This window comes from Zalophus californianus, chromosome 15 (assembly GCF_009762305.2).
Source record: "Zalophus californianus isolate mZalCal1 chromosome 15, mZalCal1.pri.v2, whole genome shotgun sequence".
NCBI lineage: Eukaryota > Metazoa > Chordata > Mammalia > Carnivora > Otariidae > Zalophus > Zalophus californianus.
Window position 1 is genome coordinate 88,468,410 of NC_045609.1, and position 14,632 is coordinate 88,483,041.

A 14,632-nucleotide genomic window follows, 5' to 3' on the forward strand; every position below is an offset into this window, starting at 1 on the left:
TCCCCAGGGCTCCCTCTTGCAGGAGCCCCTTCTGGGACGGCAGGGAATCCTGGGAAAGCAGGACTTGGCACCTGCTCTTCATACAGCCCCCCCGAAGCGGCCGCAGGAGCCCGTGCAGCACCCAGGTGGGAGGCTGCCCTGCATAGCGGTGGGGGCTCCAGGGCCCTCGGTGAACAGAGCATGACCCACCCAGGCTGATGCCCATGACCTCCCATGACCCCACAAGGCCACCCCTGGGGGCAGAGGTCCTGGTTCCCAGACCTGGCTTTGGAACTTTGGAGCCCTTTTCAGGCAGAAGGGGTCGTGCAGCCCCACAGCCTGGCACCTGCCAGAGTGAATCACGGTACTGCAGAGTTTCAGTATGTCCCCGTCATCCCGGGGCACCCGGTTCCATGCCCAGTGCTCAGCACAGGCATGGCTCTCATTCTCTGCGTGACCCCCAAGGTCTTGTGAACAGCTGTTCTCCAAACCTGTGTGGCTACTGCGGATCGGAGTGCTGTGCACCTCCGAGCACCTTGGGCACTTAGACGAGTATGAAAGGGCCTCTTCGGTCTCGGCTGAAACCATCAGCCTGATTTCTTGGAATTCGGAAGTCCTGACCAGCACAAAGGATGCTAACTGGACCCGGAGTTGAGCGCCTGTCAGACGGATCCTACGTGGGGTGCAGTGCCTAGGGCAGGTTCCCACAGCCCCCACAGCCACACGCATGACCTTCGTGCTCTTCAAGCTCGCTTGTGCTGCGTCACCTCGTGTCCACACCTGGCCCGGACGGCTTCCCGGTGACCAACGGTCCCAGCACGTCGCTGGTGCTCTCCATGAGTGGGGACACTGGCAGGACAGCACCCGGGCTGAGGAGTCCTGGGGGACACTCTTTAAGAGAGGAGGTGCCTTCTGGCGGTGCGTGGCTTAATCGGGGTCCAGAGGCCAGAATGGTCAGTCTCTAGAAGGGCTTCTGGCCCTCTTTCTATCACCTGAGTGAGGCCGCACCAGCCTGCAGCCCGGGGACCGCATTCCTGAGTGCCCTTCCCACCCCCTTGCCTCCCGGGCCTGGGTGAACATGCCCGTGCGCAGGGTCCACCTGGGTGGTCAGTAGCAGGCCACAGGACAGACTCCAGAGGAGACAGAAACAGCCAAGGGCTCTGAGTCTGCGGAAGCTGGGCCCCAAATCCGGACTCAGCCAGATCTTGGGCCCCTTGCAGACGGTGCAAGCAGGGCGGCGGTCTCTGACCAGTCTGATGACGCACTCGGCCGGCAGCCTCCTCTGTGAAGACTTGCTGCAAGTCAAGGGAGGAAACACACTAAGAGCCACCGAGGAAAGGCACGGAGGGGTGTGCAGTGAAGATGCCTCCAAGACAGGCCATGGAGGTGGAAAGGCTACCACTCTGGGCACGCGGCGCTGTGAGCTGGAGTCGTGGCGGCAGATGCACAGGGTTGGGAGAGCTGTCTGGGCGCCCCACCCAAGGGCCTCTGGGGCTCCCTGCCAGGGCCGCCTCCCAAAGGCTGCAGGCCACCCCCCGCCCATCAAATCCGGTCCTTCCCACCGCCGGCTACCCCTCCCCCGAGACTGGCCCCGCTCCTCCCTCAGGACACGGCGGGACCCCGCTGAGAATCCCGTGTCCTCGCCGGCCCCTTCCCTGTGTCTCGCCCGCAGAGACTGTCACACCGGACAGCAGCTCCTCGGGCTGACCTGGGGGAGGGGGCGCGTCTGGAGTGCGGCTGGCCGGCGGACAGAACCCTCCGGGAGGGCGAGGTGGGCTCCCTGCCCCCGCCGGGCGGTTGGACCCCATGGTGGGCCCCCCGCTGTCTCTGACACCTGGCCCGGCAGCCGAGGGGAAGCCGTCTGCTATGCCCCGTTACAGGGGTTTCTCTCTTGTTACAGGAGTTTTGTTCCCTTAGTGCCCGGGGTCTTGGCCGCGCCGCTTCGAGGAAGGAAGAGGTAGACCAGATGAAGAGCGCTGGGCAGCAGGGCAGAGTACAAAGCTCCCCGAGAGGGCTGCCGGGTTCCCATTCCCACTTGGGGGTTCTTATGAGCTCTTTCCAGGACCTGAGAGTGGGCCCCTTGTGGATTCGCTGCCAAGGTGTGGCTAGTCAGGGCTTGGATCACGGCACCGTCTCCCGTGCTGATGGGTCTTGTGGGCTGACATCTGGAGACTAAGTGCCTCAGCTTGTGACAGCGACCGATGTTTCATGGTTAGTGGCTTTGTTTCGGGTCGTGCTGCAAAGGTCACCCCTGCAGAGGCTGCTAGACAGGATGCCATCATGGTCTTGTCTGAGCGGTCAAACGGGACGCTAGCGCGGTTCTGTCTGAGCTGTCCCGGCTCCCTGCTTTCCTGTTGGGGACCCCAGCCCTGATGACTTACGTGTCCGATGAACTCCTAACATGGAGACCCCTCAGACGCACACCCACCGTTGCTCACAGGTGACCACACATGAGGAGAGGCGTGGCCAACAGGTGGCAGGAGGCAGATGCTTGGATTTTAAGGTCCAGTTTCCGGCAGCTCTGGGGGACTTGCTAGTTGCTGGCTGTATGCTCACAAAGTGGGATTTCTTAAACGGCCCGTTTACACCATCAAAGCCAGCCCAGAAGAGCCTGTGGCTGGAAAGTCTGCGTCTGGCAAACCATCACTGCCACTACAGTGCTGGTGAGTGGCCGGCCGTGCCCTGCGGGGGACGCATCCTCCTGGGCCCATCCCTCTTTCTGATGGACACGGTGCCACAGAGTCCCTGCTCCACCAGCGTCCTCAGCTGCCTGTCCTCGGAGAGGCAGACGCCAAGGTGACGGGTCCCGTGGGCCCACAGCTGCCAGTACCGGCGCCGACCCCTCCCCCCCGCTCCCCCGCGGCTGACACCTGCTCGTTTGGTGGCAGAGAGCCAGGGCTGTGTGGGAATAAACGGGGAGGGATCTCAGCAGGGGTTGGAGGGCGCCCCAGCCCCCACGCTGCGGACCCTGGCCAGCCCTGATGCAGGCTTCCAGATGGTTCTCTGGTCTCCACCTCCAGAACCCCCGGGTTCTCACTAAAGGGAGGCTCCCAGGAGGCCTCCCGCTTGGACACAGGGCCCATCTTCGTGCATCCCCGGTGCAGTACATCTGTCACATTCAGCGCCCGGCCCCGCGTGGGCCCTCTGCGGGTGTGTGCGTGGGCATGTGCATACACTGCACACTCCCTGAGCTGAGCCGCACGGGAACAGGGCGTGTGGTGTGGACGGTGCCCCTGACCTTCCAGTGGGGCTAAGACCAGGCCGTGTCCCGTGTGCTGGGAGTTGGCAGGTGCGTGGCAGCAGAAGTGTGGCCTGGTCTCCTGGGTGTCAGGAGCTGCCAGAGGGCCCTGTGCCCACTGCCTGGAGTTCCGCCGGGTCCCAGGAGCTGGTCTGTTCCCGCTGCACGCCTGGTTCCAGTCGGCCGCAGGCGCGTGTGCAACTTGAGGTTGTTCCAAGGCCCAGCACAGTGGACGCTCGGGTGCACCACAGGCTCAGGGAGAGATCTGCTCCTTTCTCTTCTTGGTTGTTTTGTTTTGTTTTTTTAAATAGAACATTGACCCCCCAAAATGCCTAAAACATCAGTGCATGCTTACAAAACTTGTCCTGTGCCCTTCAGGGGAAGAAATGGAAGCCTGCCCTGCCGGAAGCATCCGGGGTCATGCCCACACCCAGCCCGCACCCCTGTCCTGTCTCTTGGGAGTTTCATGGCCTCTTTTTACAGTTTCACCACCCAAGGATGGGTCCCCAGACACTCGTTCTGTCTGCACTGATCACAAGCTGTGTGTACAGGTGGACCCACTCGACTTACACTGTTTAGATCTGGTTCTTTCACTGTGCATGGCTTTCTTCAGACCCGTCCATGTGGGTTGCATCTGGCCAGCTGAGCTGGGCTCAGGACAGGCGCTCCTGTGGGCAGGATGCCGTGGCCCGGATGCCCCGCTTCTCCCGAGAGCTCACCCACACAGGCCCCCCAGCTGCCGGCCCGCAATCCACGCAGCCGCCGTGCTCCCCGGCCGCGGCCTGCACCCTGCAAGCACCACGCTCCTGCGAGCATTGGGCTTTCTCTCAGTGGAGCGCCCGTTCAAGTCTCGTTCCCATTGTCCTTCCGGTCATCTGTCTGTCTTGCTGATTTGTTGGAGCTCCTTGTGTGCTCCTCACACGAGCATGTGGCCACGTGGGTCACAAATAGCTTTTCCTACTCACGGCTGCTAGAGGTGCACTTGCGCTTCCTCAAGTGTGACCCTCCCCAGCCCACATCCACATCCAGCTCCGACCCACGTGACGCTGTGGGGACATTAAGAGCCAGGTATGGCTCGGGATCATATTCCTTTCCTGCTCCTGATGTAACAAACCACCACAAACTTATTGACTTAAAATGGCACATATATTTTCTTACGGTCCTGGCAGGCAGAAACCCAAAATCGGTCTCCTGGGCTACATCCAGGTGTGGCCAGGCGGGCTCACCTGAGGCTCCAGGGGAGAGACAGTTTCTTGCCTCTTCTGGAGGCACCCACGCTCCTTGTGGGCCTCCCTCTGACTCCCAGCCAGCCCTGCAGCGACCTCCCTCCCGTCTGACCTCCACCTCCCTTGCTAGGACCCCTGCGACATCAGGCCACCCAGGCCGCCCCAGACCATCCCGGGTCCCTGCATCTGCCGCTCAGTCACATCCACAGGGTCCCTCCACAGCACAGGGTCAGCACACCCCGGCTCTGGGGGCCATCATCAGCCCACAGCAGGGGCGGAGTTCACGTTCCTGAACATGCATATCCCATACCCACTCCACTTACTCTTCGGACCACCTGACCCTAAATGCTGCTTTGCTCTGCTCTTGGGCCATCGCTGGGCTCTCCCACCTGCCCCACACCACTGTCCCCATGCTCTCAGGGAGCCCAGCCAGGACCCCACCCCCCTTTCCTCCCCAGCTGCCTATGGCCCTGCCCTGTGTGCATCCTAGGGTCTGGTGTAGTGTCAAGGGGCAGTGGCTGGAGTTTCCTCGGGGTCCTGGTTCACACTTCTTTCTAGAAACGTTCCCCTAAAGGAAGAAGCTGGTCTGGCCCTGGGAGCCAGGTGAGCTCCCAGACCTCCGGCAGACCTGCCCTGGGTGGTCTGTGTGGGGACCGGGGAACACAGAGCCATGAGTGGTCCTAGATGGGCCAGTGTCTTCTGGGGCTGTGCAGGGGGCCGATCCAGTGGACGGGATTTCAATGTCACAAGAGACGTGGGTCAGTGACTACAGCAGGACGGGATGCCCAGGAGGAAACAACAGGAGCCCCCCAAGGGAGAGGGTGTGTCTTGGGTCGACAGGTGACGGGGCCAAAGGGGACCCCAGCCACAGGGCGCGCTGAGGCTGGTGCAGAAGTCGGCATGGGGGACGGGACAGGCCCTGCAGATGTCCTATATGTCGACCATGCTGAATGCCCAGCAGCTGCCTCAAGAACAGCCATCTCAGGTGGGGGCACCTGCTGCGGCCTGCAGCGCCCTCTGCCGACAGAGCCCGTGTCCCACCAGGAGCCGAGCTCGGCTGCCCATCCAGGGGCTTGGCAACTTACGGCTGAGGCAGCTCAGGGAGAGGCAGGGGCAGCCCCCGGCCATGGAAGAGGCACCCACTGGCTTGAGAGGCCTGGCCAGAGGCAGGGGAAGGGGCTGTAGCCGCCTCACCCTGCAGGATACGCGCGGCCGGGGGGCTTGGAGGGCGCGGTCCCCGAGAGCCAGGGGCCCTAGGGCCCTGGCTGCCTCTGGGCCTCCACTCACTGGAGGACCTGTCCGGTCCCCTGGGAACGGTGCACAGCCCCTGGGACTGGCCAGGAATCGAGGGAGGCTGCGTCGCGTGGGGGCACCCACAGGGGGCCTCACCCCAGGTGCTGAACGCTTAGCCATGCCGCCCCTTTGTCTTCCCCGGGACACCAGAGGGACCAGCTCAGATGCTGCTGAGCCTGCTGGAGCAGAGCAAGCCTCATGCCGTTCCCGTCACAGCGCCCCTGCCTCTGTGCCACCTCGTGAGTTAAAGGGACCTCGTGGCGGGAACCCCAGGGTCCTTGTCTGACTTGAGGGTGGAGGCATGGCTCGGGGGAAAGTGGCTTTCTGCAGGTTCTGAAGGGCTTCGGGCCTGGTCAGCGCTGGGAGCAGAACCACAGACGGCTGTGGGCCAGGACCATGCCAGGCCAGGTCCCCAAGCACACACTCAGCTGGGGCATTCTCCTCCAGCCATTAGAGCAAGGGGATGTTTTCCCTACAGTTTTGTCTGGCTTGGCTCACTGCCCCACTTTGCGTGCTAGGCTGGACCCCTGAAGGGCTCCTCCACTCCCCTTCTGTACACGTCAGCAGGAACAAGCCCCCTCGCTCAGGCCGCCAGGCCAGGCTCGCCGTCCCATCCCTGGCCCGGCAACCCCGTCCTTCTTACGCCTGCTGGGGGCTGGCTTCGTGGGACGCAAGCCCTGCTCGGAGCCCCGGCGCCCCAGGGACAGCACACAAGCCTTTGCCGTCGATGTGGCTCAGCAGATCAAGGAGAGTCTATCTGTGCCTAGTTTGCTGAGATTTCTTATGACAAATGTGTATTAAATTCTGTCAAGTGTTTTGACTGCGTCTATAAAATAATCACATGGAGTCTCTTTATTGCATTTCCATGATAAGCTACTTCCATTTTATGAGTAACACGCTTTGCATTTCTGCGATAAATCTTACCTGTCGTGATGTTTTCTCCTGTTGGTAAAGTCCTTGATTCTGTCGGCTGATCCGCTGTTAGAGGGACGGGGGTCTGTGCTCACCGGCGTTCACATGTCTCCGCTGGTTTTCGGACCAGCTTCCACTGTCCCTCAAACGGAGTCAGGAAGTGCCCCTCCTTCATTTTCTGGAAAAGCCCATAGAAGATGGATTCGTGTCATCTCTTCCTTAGACGTGGGACCAGATTCCCCAGTGACACCTGAGGGGCCTGGAAGTTTCTCTGTTAGATGTTTGTGGATATTGGAATCAACCTTTTTACCAGATAGAGAGTATTCAGATTTCCTAATTCTTACCTCGATTTTGCTAATTTATCTTTTTCTCAGGGAATTTATGACCTTCATCTAAGCTGCTGAGGTGTTGGCAACGGCTCGTCCTTGCCCTGGGGAGGCAGGGGGTCTGCATCCCCCTCTTCTCCGTCCCGTGAGGTGTGAGTGCAGGGCTGTCCATCTGCTGCAGACGTCCACTCTGGGCTGGGGGGCTTTCTGCACTGCTTGTGGTCTGCTCTCCTTCCGTCTGGGGGCTCTGTGCTTTACTTGGCTCTCTTCTGCCTTGGCGCGTGGAGCCCGGGCCACGAACACCGGGCCTCCCTGCTCATCCCACAGAAACATTCGCCGTGGTCAATGTCCCTCCGAGCCCTGCTTTAGCTGCCTCTCGTTTTGTTTAAAATATTTTCTAAATTCCCTTACAACTTCTTCTTCGACCGGTGAATTATTTAAGAAGTGTGTCGTTTCGCTTCCAAGTATTTGTGCTTTTCCCAGTTACCTTGTTGTTACTGATGAATTGGACTCCATGGAGGTCAGACCGTATGCGCTGTGTGATCACAACCCTGGTAACGCGACCCAGGCTCGTTCCATGGCACACATGTCATCCGCCACGGCGAGCAGACCACGCGCACATGGCGGGAACGACTGCCGCCAGTTACTGGGCGTGATGTTCCAGGAAGAGCTTTGGGGCAAAGGGAGTCGTATTGTTGCTCAAATCTTCTGTGTCTTTACCACCAAGAGAGGGCGTCCGGATTGCCGACGGTGATTTTGATTGTCTGCTCCAACCTGTGATTCTGTCCTCGCTTGCTTCACGTAGTTTGAGTCTCTGGCCCCATGCGCGCACGGCCGCTGTGTCCTCCTGTGGGCTCTGCTGACTCCGACAAAAATGAGCTCTTTATCTCCTTCTCCGGAAGTCCGTCCTCCGGTGTCGGTGTGCCCACACAGCCTCTCTGCGTCCCCTCCGCGGACCAGCAGCGGCCCACCTCTGCCCGCACCAGGGCCTCTGGTCCAGGACGTCGGATGGACTTAGGTCTCCGTTTTAACCACCTGTCCACCTGGTTTCTGGTTTTACTTCTTCTTTTCCTTCTGCTCCTCCTTTCCTGTCTTATTTTTTTTCTTTTGGATTATTTTAATATTTTTCTACATTTCATTTTAATTATCTATTAGCCCTTTGCCTATTAATTTTTCATGTTGCCTTAGGGATCAAAGTCCACGGACTCTCCCCCATATCTTTGGTGTGAGAGTCACACTAGTTCATATAAAGTGTGCGCAGAAGTCTCACCTGTGGGGCCATCTCCCCCCCACCATCTTGGTGCCAAAGATGCGGCATCTATCGGTCAACATGTGTTAGTAACTCCACTAGGCAGCATTAGAATTTTTTCTTCAAGCAATCATATATATATTTTTTTTTTTAATTAAGAGAAAACAAAATGTTCTATGTTTGCCTTAATAGTTAGAGTTCCGATGCTCTCCATTCTTTGGGGTTTCTATCTGGTGCAATAGCTCTTCAGCATGAAGGAGAAAACTGAACATTTCTTGAAGGTCAGCTGTTGACAGATTCGCTCAGTTTTATTTTTGTCAGAAAATGTCTGTGTTTGTCTTGTTCTGAAGGACATGTTCTCTGCATATAGAATTCTGGGAGGCACAGAGTCCCCAGGGGTCACCCTGCTCCCGTCCATGGACCCGGGACCGTGGCATTCCCCTCGTCAGGGACAAAGAGCCCATCGGCCCATTAGGGTGTTTGGGGCATCCAGGAGGGTGGCACCCCCTCCCGGTGATCATCTGCAAGCTGGCCCCTCGGCCACTGCGACCCTCACTCGTTCGGACCAGCATGCTCTGCGGCCAGACACCCAGGGCAGGTGTCTGTGGCCTGTGTGCTTGGCCGTTCCTCACATTCCTGAGATCCGGCCTCAGCGGGTCAGACACTAGACACTGGAATGCCCTCAGATGGAGCTGCCGGCTGAGGCCCTGCTGGCAAGAAGGTCAGGTCACGCCCAGAGTGGGTGCCAACTCCCGTCCAGACTGCTCGCTGTCCTAGGGCGGGGGAGTCAGAGGTCAGATGTGTCCCAAGCAGCTGAGAAGCCAGGCTGCCAGGCAGTGCGCAAAGCTGTGAGGGGGTGGGGAGGGAGGGGGGATGGGTCGGGGGACAGGAGAGGAGGGGAGGGTCGGGGAGGGGTGGGGGAGGGGTCGGATGGGGGAGGGGAGAGGAGGGGAAGGGAGGGGGTTAGGCCGGGGGAGGGGGAGGCCCGGCTCTGGCAGGAGCCCCTCAGGGGGGTTTGTGCTGTCAGGACACGGGTCCCCCCCTTTGCCCAAGCTGCTGGAGGCCAACCTTGAGGGCCCAGGTGGGCTTCTCAGGCACCGAGTGGGCCTTCTGCACTCACAGGTTCTACCTGATCAGCGGAGGGGTTCCCTTCATCATCTGCGGGGTCACGGCCGCCACGAACATCAGGAATTACGGGATGGAGAGTGAGGACATGCCCTAGTGAGTACAGGGCACCAAGCGGGTGGAGGCTCCTTCCCAGTGCCCTGTGCCTCCCCATGCCCGGGCCACCTGCTGTGGGGCTGCCCCAGGAGACTGCCCTCCCCCCCAGCAGACCCCTTCTCACCAAGCCCCCCTCCCTGGGCGCTATGGGCTGCTGCTCGTGAGATGGCTGCACCCCAGGACCAGCTCAGGGTATACACAGCCACACCCAGCGCCCAGTGCCCCAGCCCCTCCTGTCATGCCCCCCACGCCAGCGCCCTCCCGGCCCACCCGCCCCAGGCTTCTTCTCCTCAGTTGTCCCCAAAAGGCCAAGACCGTGGGACACACTGGCTCTGCTCCCTCGGGGCTCCAGCACTGGGGACACTGAGGCAGGGAGGAAAGGCAGAGGGGTGCGCAGCCAGCCCCCCAGAGCCCAGACACCCACCCACGCTGTCCTGGCCCCAACAGGATGGGTGGGTGTGTCTGCATCTGTCTCCTCACCACGACTAAACTCACGCACCGTAGAGAACGTCCTCCCGTGACCCCAGGACGACCAGGTGCTCGGCCCCAGTGCGACCCCTCACTGACCCCCTTCTTCCTGCAGCTGCTGGATGGCCTGGGAGCCCAGCCTGGGCGCATTCTACGGGCCGGTGGCCTTCATCACCCTGGTCACCTGCGTGTACTTCCTGGGCACCTACGTCCAGCTGCGGCGCCACCCGGAGCGCAGGTACGAGCTGAGGGTGCGGCCAGAGGAGCACCAGCGGCTGGCTGGGCCCGAGGCCAGCCACAACCCCGGGGCCCGGCCAGGCTCGCTGGCCGCCTCGCTGCTGCAGAACGAGCACTCGCTCAAGGCCCAGCTGCGGGCCGCGGCCTTCACGCTTTTCCTGTTCACGGCCACCTGGACCTTTGGGGCGCTGGCCGTGTCTCAGGGCCACTTCCTGGACATGGTCTTCAGCTGCCTGTACGGCACCTGCTGCGTGACCCTGGGGCTTTTCGTGCTCATCCACCACTGTGCCAAGCGGGATGACGTGTGGCACTGCTGGTGGTCCTGCTGCCCCTCCCGCGGGGATGCCCACTCCACAAAGCTCGCTGCCTGCCCCGCGCTCGACACCAACGGGGATGCACTGGCGCGCGTGGCCTGCCTGCAGGACGCACCGTGTCCAGCCAAGCCGCGGGGCTTCGGCCACGCCCCTGCTGGCCATTGCAAGGTGACCAACCTGCAGGCTGCCCAGAGTCACGTCAGCTGCCTGTCCCCGGCCACGCCGTGCTGCGCCAAGATGCACTGTGAGCAGCTGATGGAGGACACGGCCCACGTCCACATGCACGAGGGGGACGCCTTTGGGCAAGACCCACACCTGCACAGGTGTCTCCAGGGCAGAACTAAGCCTCCCTACTTCAGCCGGCACCGGGTGGCCTCGGTGGAGCAGGGGTACGCCTACCACATCCCGTCCAGCCTGGACGGCAGCCCCCGCAGCTCACGCACAGACAGCCCTCCCAGCTCGCTCGAGGGCCCAGTGGGGGCACACACGCTGGCCTGCTATGCCCAGGGCGAGCCCTGCCCCTTGGTCAGCCAGCCCGAGGGCAGCGACACCAGCCCGGTGCTCTACAGCTGCCCCCTGCGGCCAGGCAGGGAGTCCGCCCACGGCCCAGGGCACTTCGAGATGCTCCGGAGGACACAGTCCCTGCCCTTCGGTGGACCCGGCCAGAACGGGCTGCTCAAGGGAGACATGTGTGAAGTCTCGTCCTTCAATGGCATGGGCAACATCCGGACAGGGCCGTGGAAGAACGAGACCACTGTGTAGCTGGGCCGGGGACTCACGTCACCCAGCCCTGATGGACGAGCTTCAGAGCAGGGCAGGGTCCTGCCACGTGAGGCCGGCGGGGGTTCCCTTTTCAGAAGCGGCCAGCACCCCCACTGACCCTTCGCTGTGAAGGACCCAAGCGGGAAGATGCTTTGGGCCACGTCTGCTTCTGCTAATCCTGAGGTCAGACGGGCCGTCCGTGTCCCAGTCACCGGCTTTCTGACCCATAGTCCCCAGTCCCCACGCAGCCCAGGAACAGAGCAGGGGTTCTATCAGGAAAACACCCTCCGCGCCCAGCATGGGCCATAGGGAGACCTGGGGTGCATCCTGTCTGCCCCGCCACTCTGGCCACAGCAGAGGTGCCACCCACTTTTTCTAGCGTCTAGTGTGTGTCTCATGAAGTTTTATTCCAAGTCACGGGCAGGATGCCGGTCGGGACAGGGGGCTCTGGACCTGGGCTGTCACCGCTGGCCCCTCTGCCGACCCGTGTCCGAGTCAGGGGGCCCGCGTCGCCACCTCCACCTTCAGCGGCCGCCCTGGGCGCAGCCCCCACAGGCCTGAGAGCGTCACGGACCCTGGGGCCTGTGCCTGTAATCCAGGTGCACGTGAGAAGAGAAGCAGCCTGTGACATTCCTCCGGGGCGCCGGCCGGGCTCTTTGAGGGGCCTCATGCCTTCAGAAATGCCCAAATGTCCTTCAACAGACTCGACTGTCAAAGCCAGCCACTGTTGGGACCGTACCCCACCCCAACACGGTCATCTGGGGCTCTAACATCCCAGCCCTGAGAAGGGGGGGCTGGCACTCCCAGGAGCATCTGGGCACAAAGCCCGGACTCGGAGGACAGTTGTCCGTTAGAGTGAGCTGCGTATGAAGCAAGGGGTTCGTCCCGCGGGCAAGGCTCCACGGGTCCCCACGGAGGCAGAGCCCGGACATCCTGAGGAACACGTGTACAAGACTGTGCACAGCCACTCCTCCCTCCCTCCTCCCAGATCTGTGGCAAACACAAGCACACACACACCACACGTGTGTACGTGCCACATATATGCACACATGCATCGTGTGTGCCTCCATTCTTGTACACGTGTGTGCACATCATACACACACCGTGTACACACGTGTCCGTGCACACACACACGACACACCGTGCACACACAGAGCCGGCATTTTCCAGACATTCGAGCACAAGTTTCATTGCACAGATGTCATCTCTGACTCCTCAGTGTTCTCCGCTGTCTGGGGGAGGGGGCTTCACCTTCCTAACACACGCCTCGGGGGAGAAGGGGGTGCAGACCCTTCCTAACGCACGCCTCGGGGGAGGGGGGCTGCAGACCCTTCCTAACGCACGCCTTGGGGGTGAGGGTAGGTCTCGGGTGTCCCAGGGCCAACGCTCAGTATCTGAGCACAAGGAGCCTTGCTTCCCAGGATTCTTGTAAACCTGACAATGTCCTGTGCCCGCCACAAACCCTGTGTGTCCTCACAGGTCAACCCAATGGTGACCACCGGGCAGTCTCTGTCTCTGTGCAGCCTGTCCGCCTGCTCCCGTAGCCGATAGGAACCGGAGACCCGACGCTGTGCTGTGAACACCTGTAGATGCAGAACCGTCAGACAAAATACAGTATTTTGCACTGTTTGCCCTTTGTGAGGCTGATTAATGGCATCCACGTGCGTCTCTCGTCCTCGATGGGGGCAGGCCCACCTCGGTGCGTGGCTCCAGCTTCTGCACAGGGGCCCGGGCGGGGCCAGGGAGCCCAGAGAGGCTGCTCCACCCAGACACTCGGGCCCCCTGGCCCCCTAGCCCACCGGCAGAGCAGAGCACACCTCATCATTCAAACCAAAGAAATTCAGCGCTAAATATTAAACCTCGTGTGTTTTGGTACTGATTCAGCCTCCAGAGTCCACTTGGGACAGCGTGGTGACCCCATTGCCGCTGTGTGCCGTGTTTTCAGAGCATGTTTCCCCAGCATGCACGCCACACAGACACACTGCCGGGAGGATGTGGGATGGAGGTCGGAGCCACACCATGTCTCTGGTGCTGTGGCAAGTCAGCTCCTTCCCTGGTGTGTGTGTGTGTGTGTGTGTGTGCGCGCGCGCGCGTGCACATGTGTGTGTTGTCCGCTTGTGTGCACATGTTGTGTGCATGTGTACATGTGTGTGTTGTGTGTGCACATGTGTGTTGTCTGCGTGTGTATGTACATGTGTGTGTTGTGTGCATGTGCACACCTCCCATCCTACAAGCCTGGAGGCCCTCGCCTACTATAAACCTCCCTGTTCTGGGGGCCCTGACGAAGGGAGCCAGTTCCCTCCAGGGACCCTCCAGGCATGGTCAGGCTCCTGCCGCCTGAGTGCTGCAGAGGCTGGATGGAGAGTGTGTAGCAGCTCCTCATGCCGCCAGAGGGATGTGGTTGGACACCAGGAAGAACTTCCGTCCGAGAAGCCCTGGCTGCTGGAGGGCAGGCATGAGTCCTGGTGGACCCTCTGGTCTGCAGGGCTGCTCCCAGACACAGAGCAGAGAGGGTAGAGGCTGACACCCCCAGGATCCCCCACCGATGGCACAGGCAGGCAGGGTACATCCATGTCGCCCCCCCCCGCCCCACCCAGGTTGTGCAGACCCCAGCCATGGGCTACAAGGTAAGTAATCAGGAGCAAAGAGCAGACTAGGGGAAAACCCACCGTGGTCCCTGTGTGTGGAAGTCCCCAGGGGCTTGCAGGTGCCCCGGGGGAGGGTGGGGTCCCAAGGACACTGACACCACAGGATTTGTACACATGGGTCCCCCCATACCAAACATGTCCCACTTTAGGGGGCAGAAGCGACCTCAGGCTGTTCCAAGATCCCCAGGTCTGGGGAGCAGCTCAGAACATGGCTGAGCAACAGCATGAGCCCGGAGAGTGAAGTGCGCCTCCCCGCGCCCCATGCAGACCTGGGCCACCTCCCAGTGCCGCGGTGGCCACACGTGGACGCAGAGCCAGCCCTGCACACAGGCACGATGGTTTTAGGGAACGCCGTGTGGAGCCTGCAGACACAGGAACTGCCACCGACACCTGGTTCAGAAGCCAGACCAATGGCATCCCACTAGGAGGATTCCTCACCCACATGAGCGTGGTGGGGACTTGGGGCGGCCCCCAGTAAGCCTGAGAGAACGGGGTCACAGCCTGGCTCAGCAGCTTGTCCAGGTGCGGGTACAGGGTCTGTACCAGGGGAGTGGACCACCACCGCGGTGACAGCTACTCGGGGACTTCATGTGGCACCGAGGGCCACGCCAGATGCAGGGCTGGAAATTCATCTGCAAGGGTTTCTGTTTCATCCAGATGAATACCTCCACCCTGTAACCGGAGTCTGTGACGGCAACACATTTGAAATAGCAAAATACCACTTCTCTGGAAGTCACTGTCTTCGTTCCCAGGGAGTAT

General features: G+C 61.0%; 1 protein-coding gene across 2 annotated transcripts in view; it reads left to right on the forward strand.

Annotated features, from left to right (window-relative positions):
- Nucleotides 1-12,852, forward strand: part of ADGRA1 (adhesion G protein-coupled receptor A1) — a 35,536-nt gene extending 22,684 nt beyond the window's left edge. For both annotated transcript variants that reach the window (XM_027597213.2, XM_027597217.2), the window contains 2 exons: nucleotides 9,346-9,444; nucleotides 10,028-12,852. In XM_027597213.2, the coding sequence (XP_027453014.1) occupies nucleotides 9,346-9,444; nucleotides 10,028-11,225 (1,297 nt within the window). In that variant the 3' untranslated portion in view covers nucleotides 11,226-12,852. The remainder of the gene's footprint in view (nucleotides 1-9,345; nucleotides 9,445-10,027) is intronic.
- Nucleotides 12,853-14,632: the final 1,780 nt, after the last annotated feature.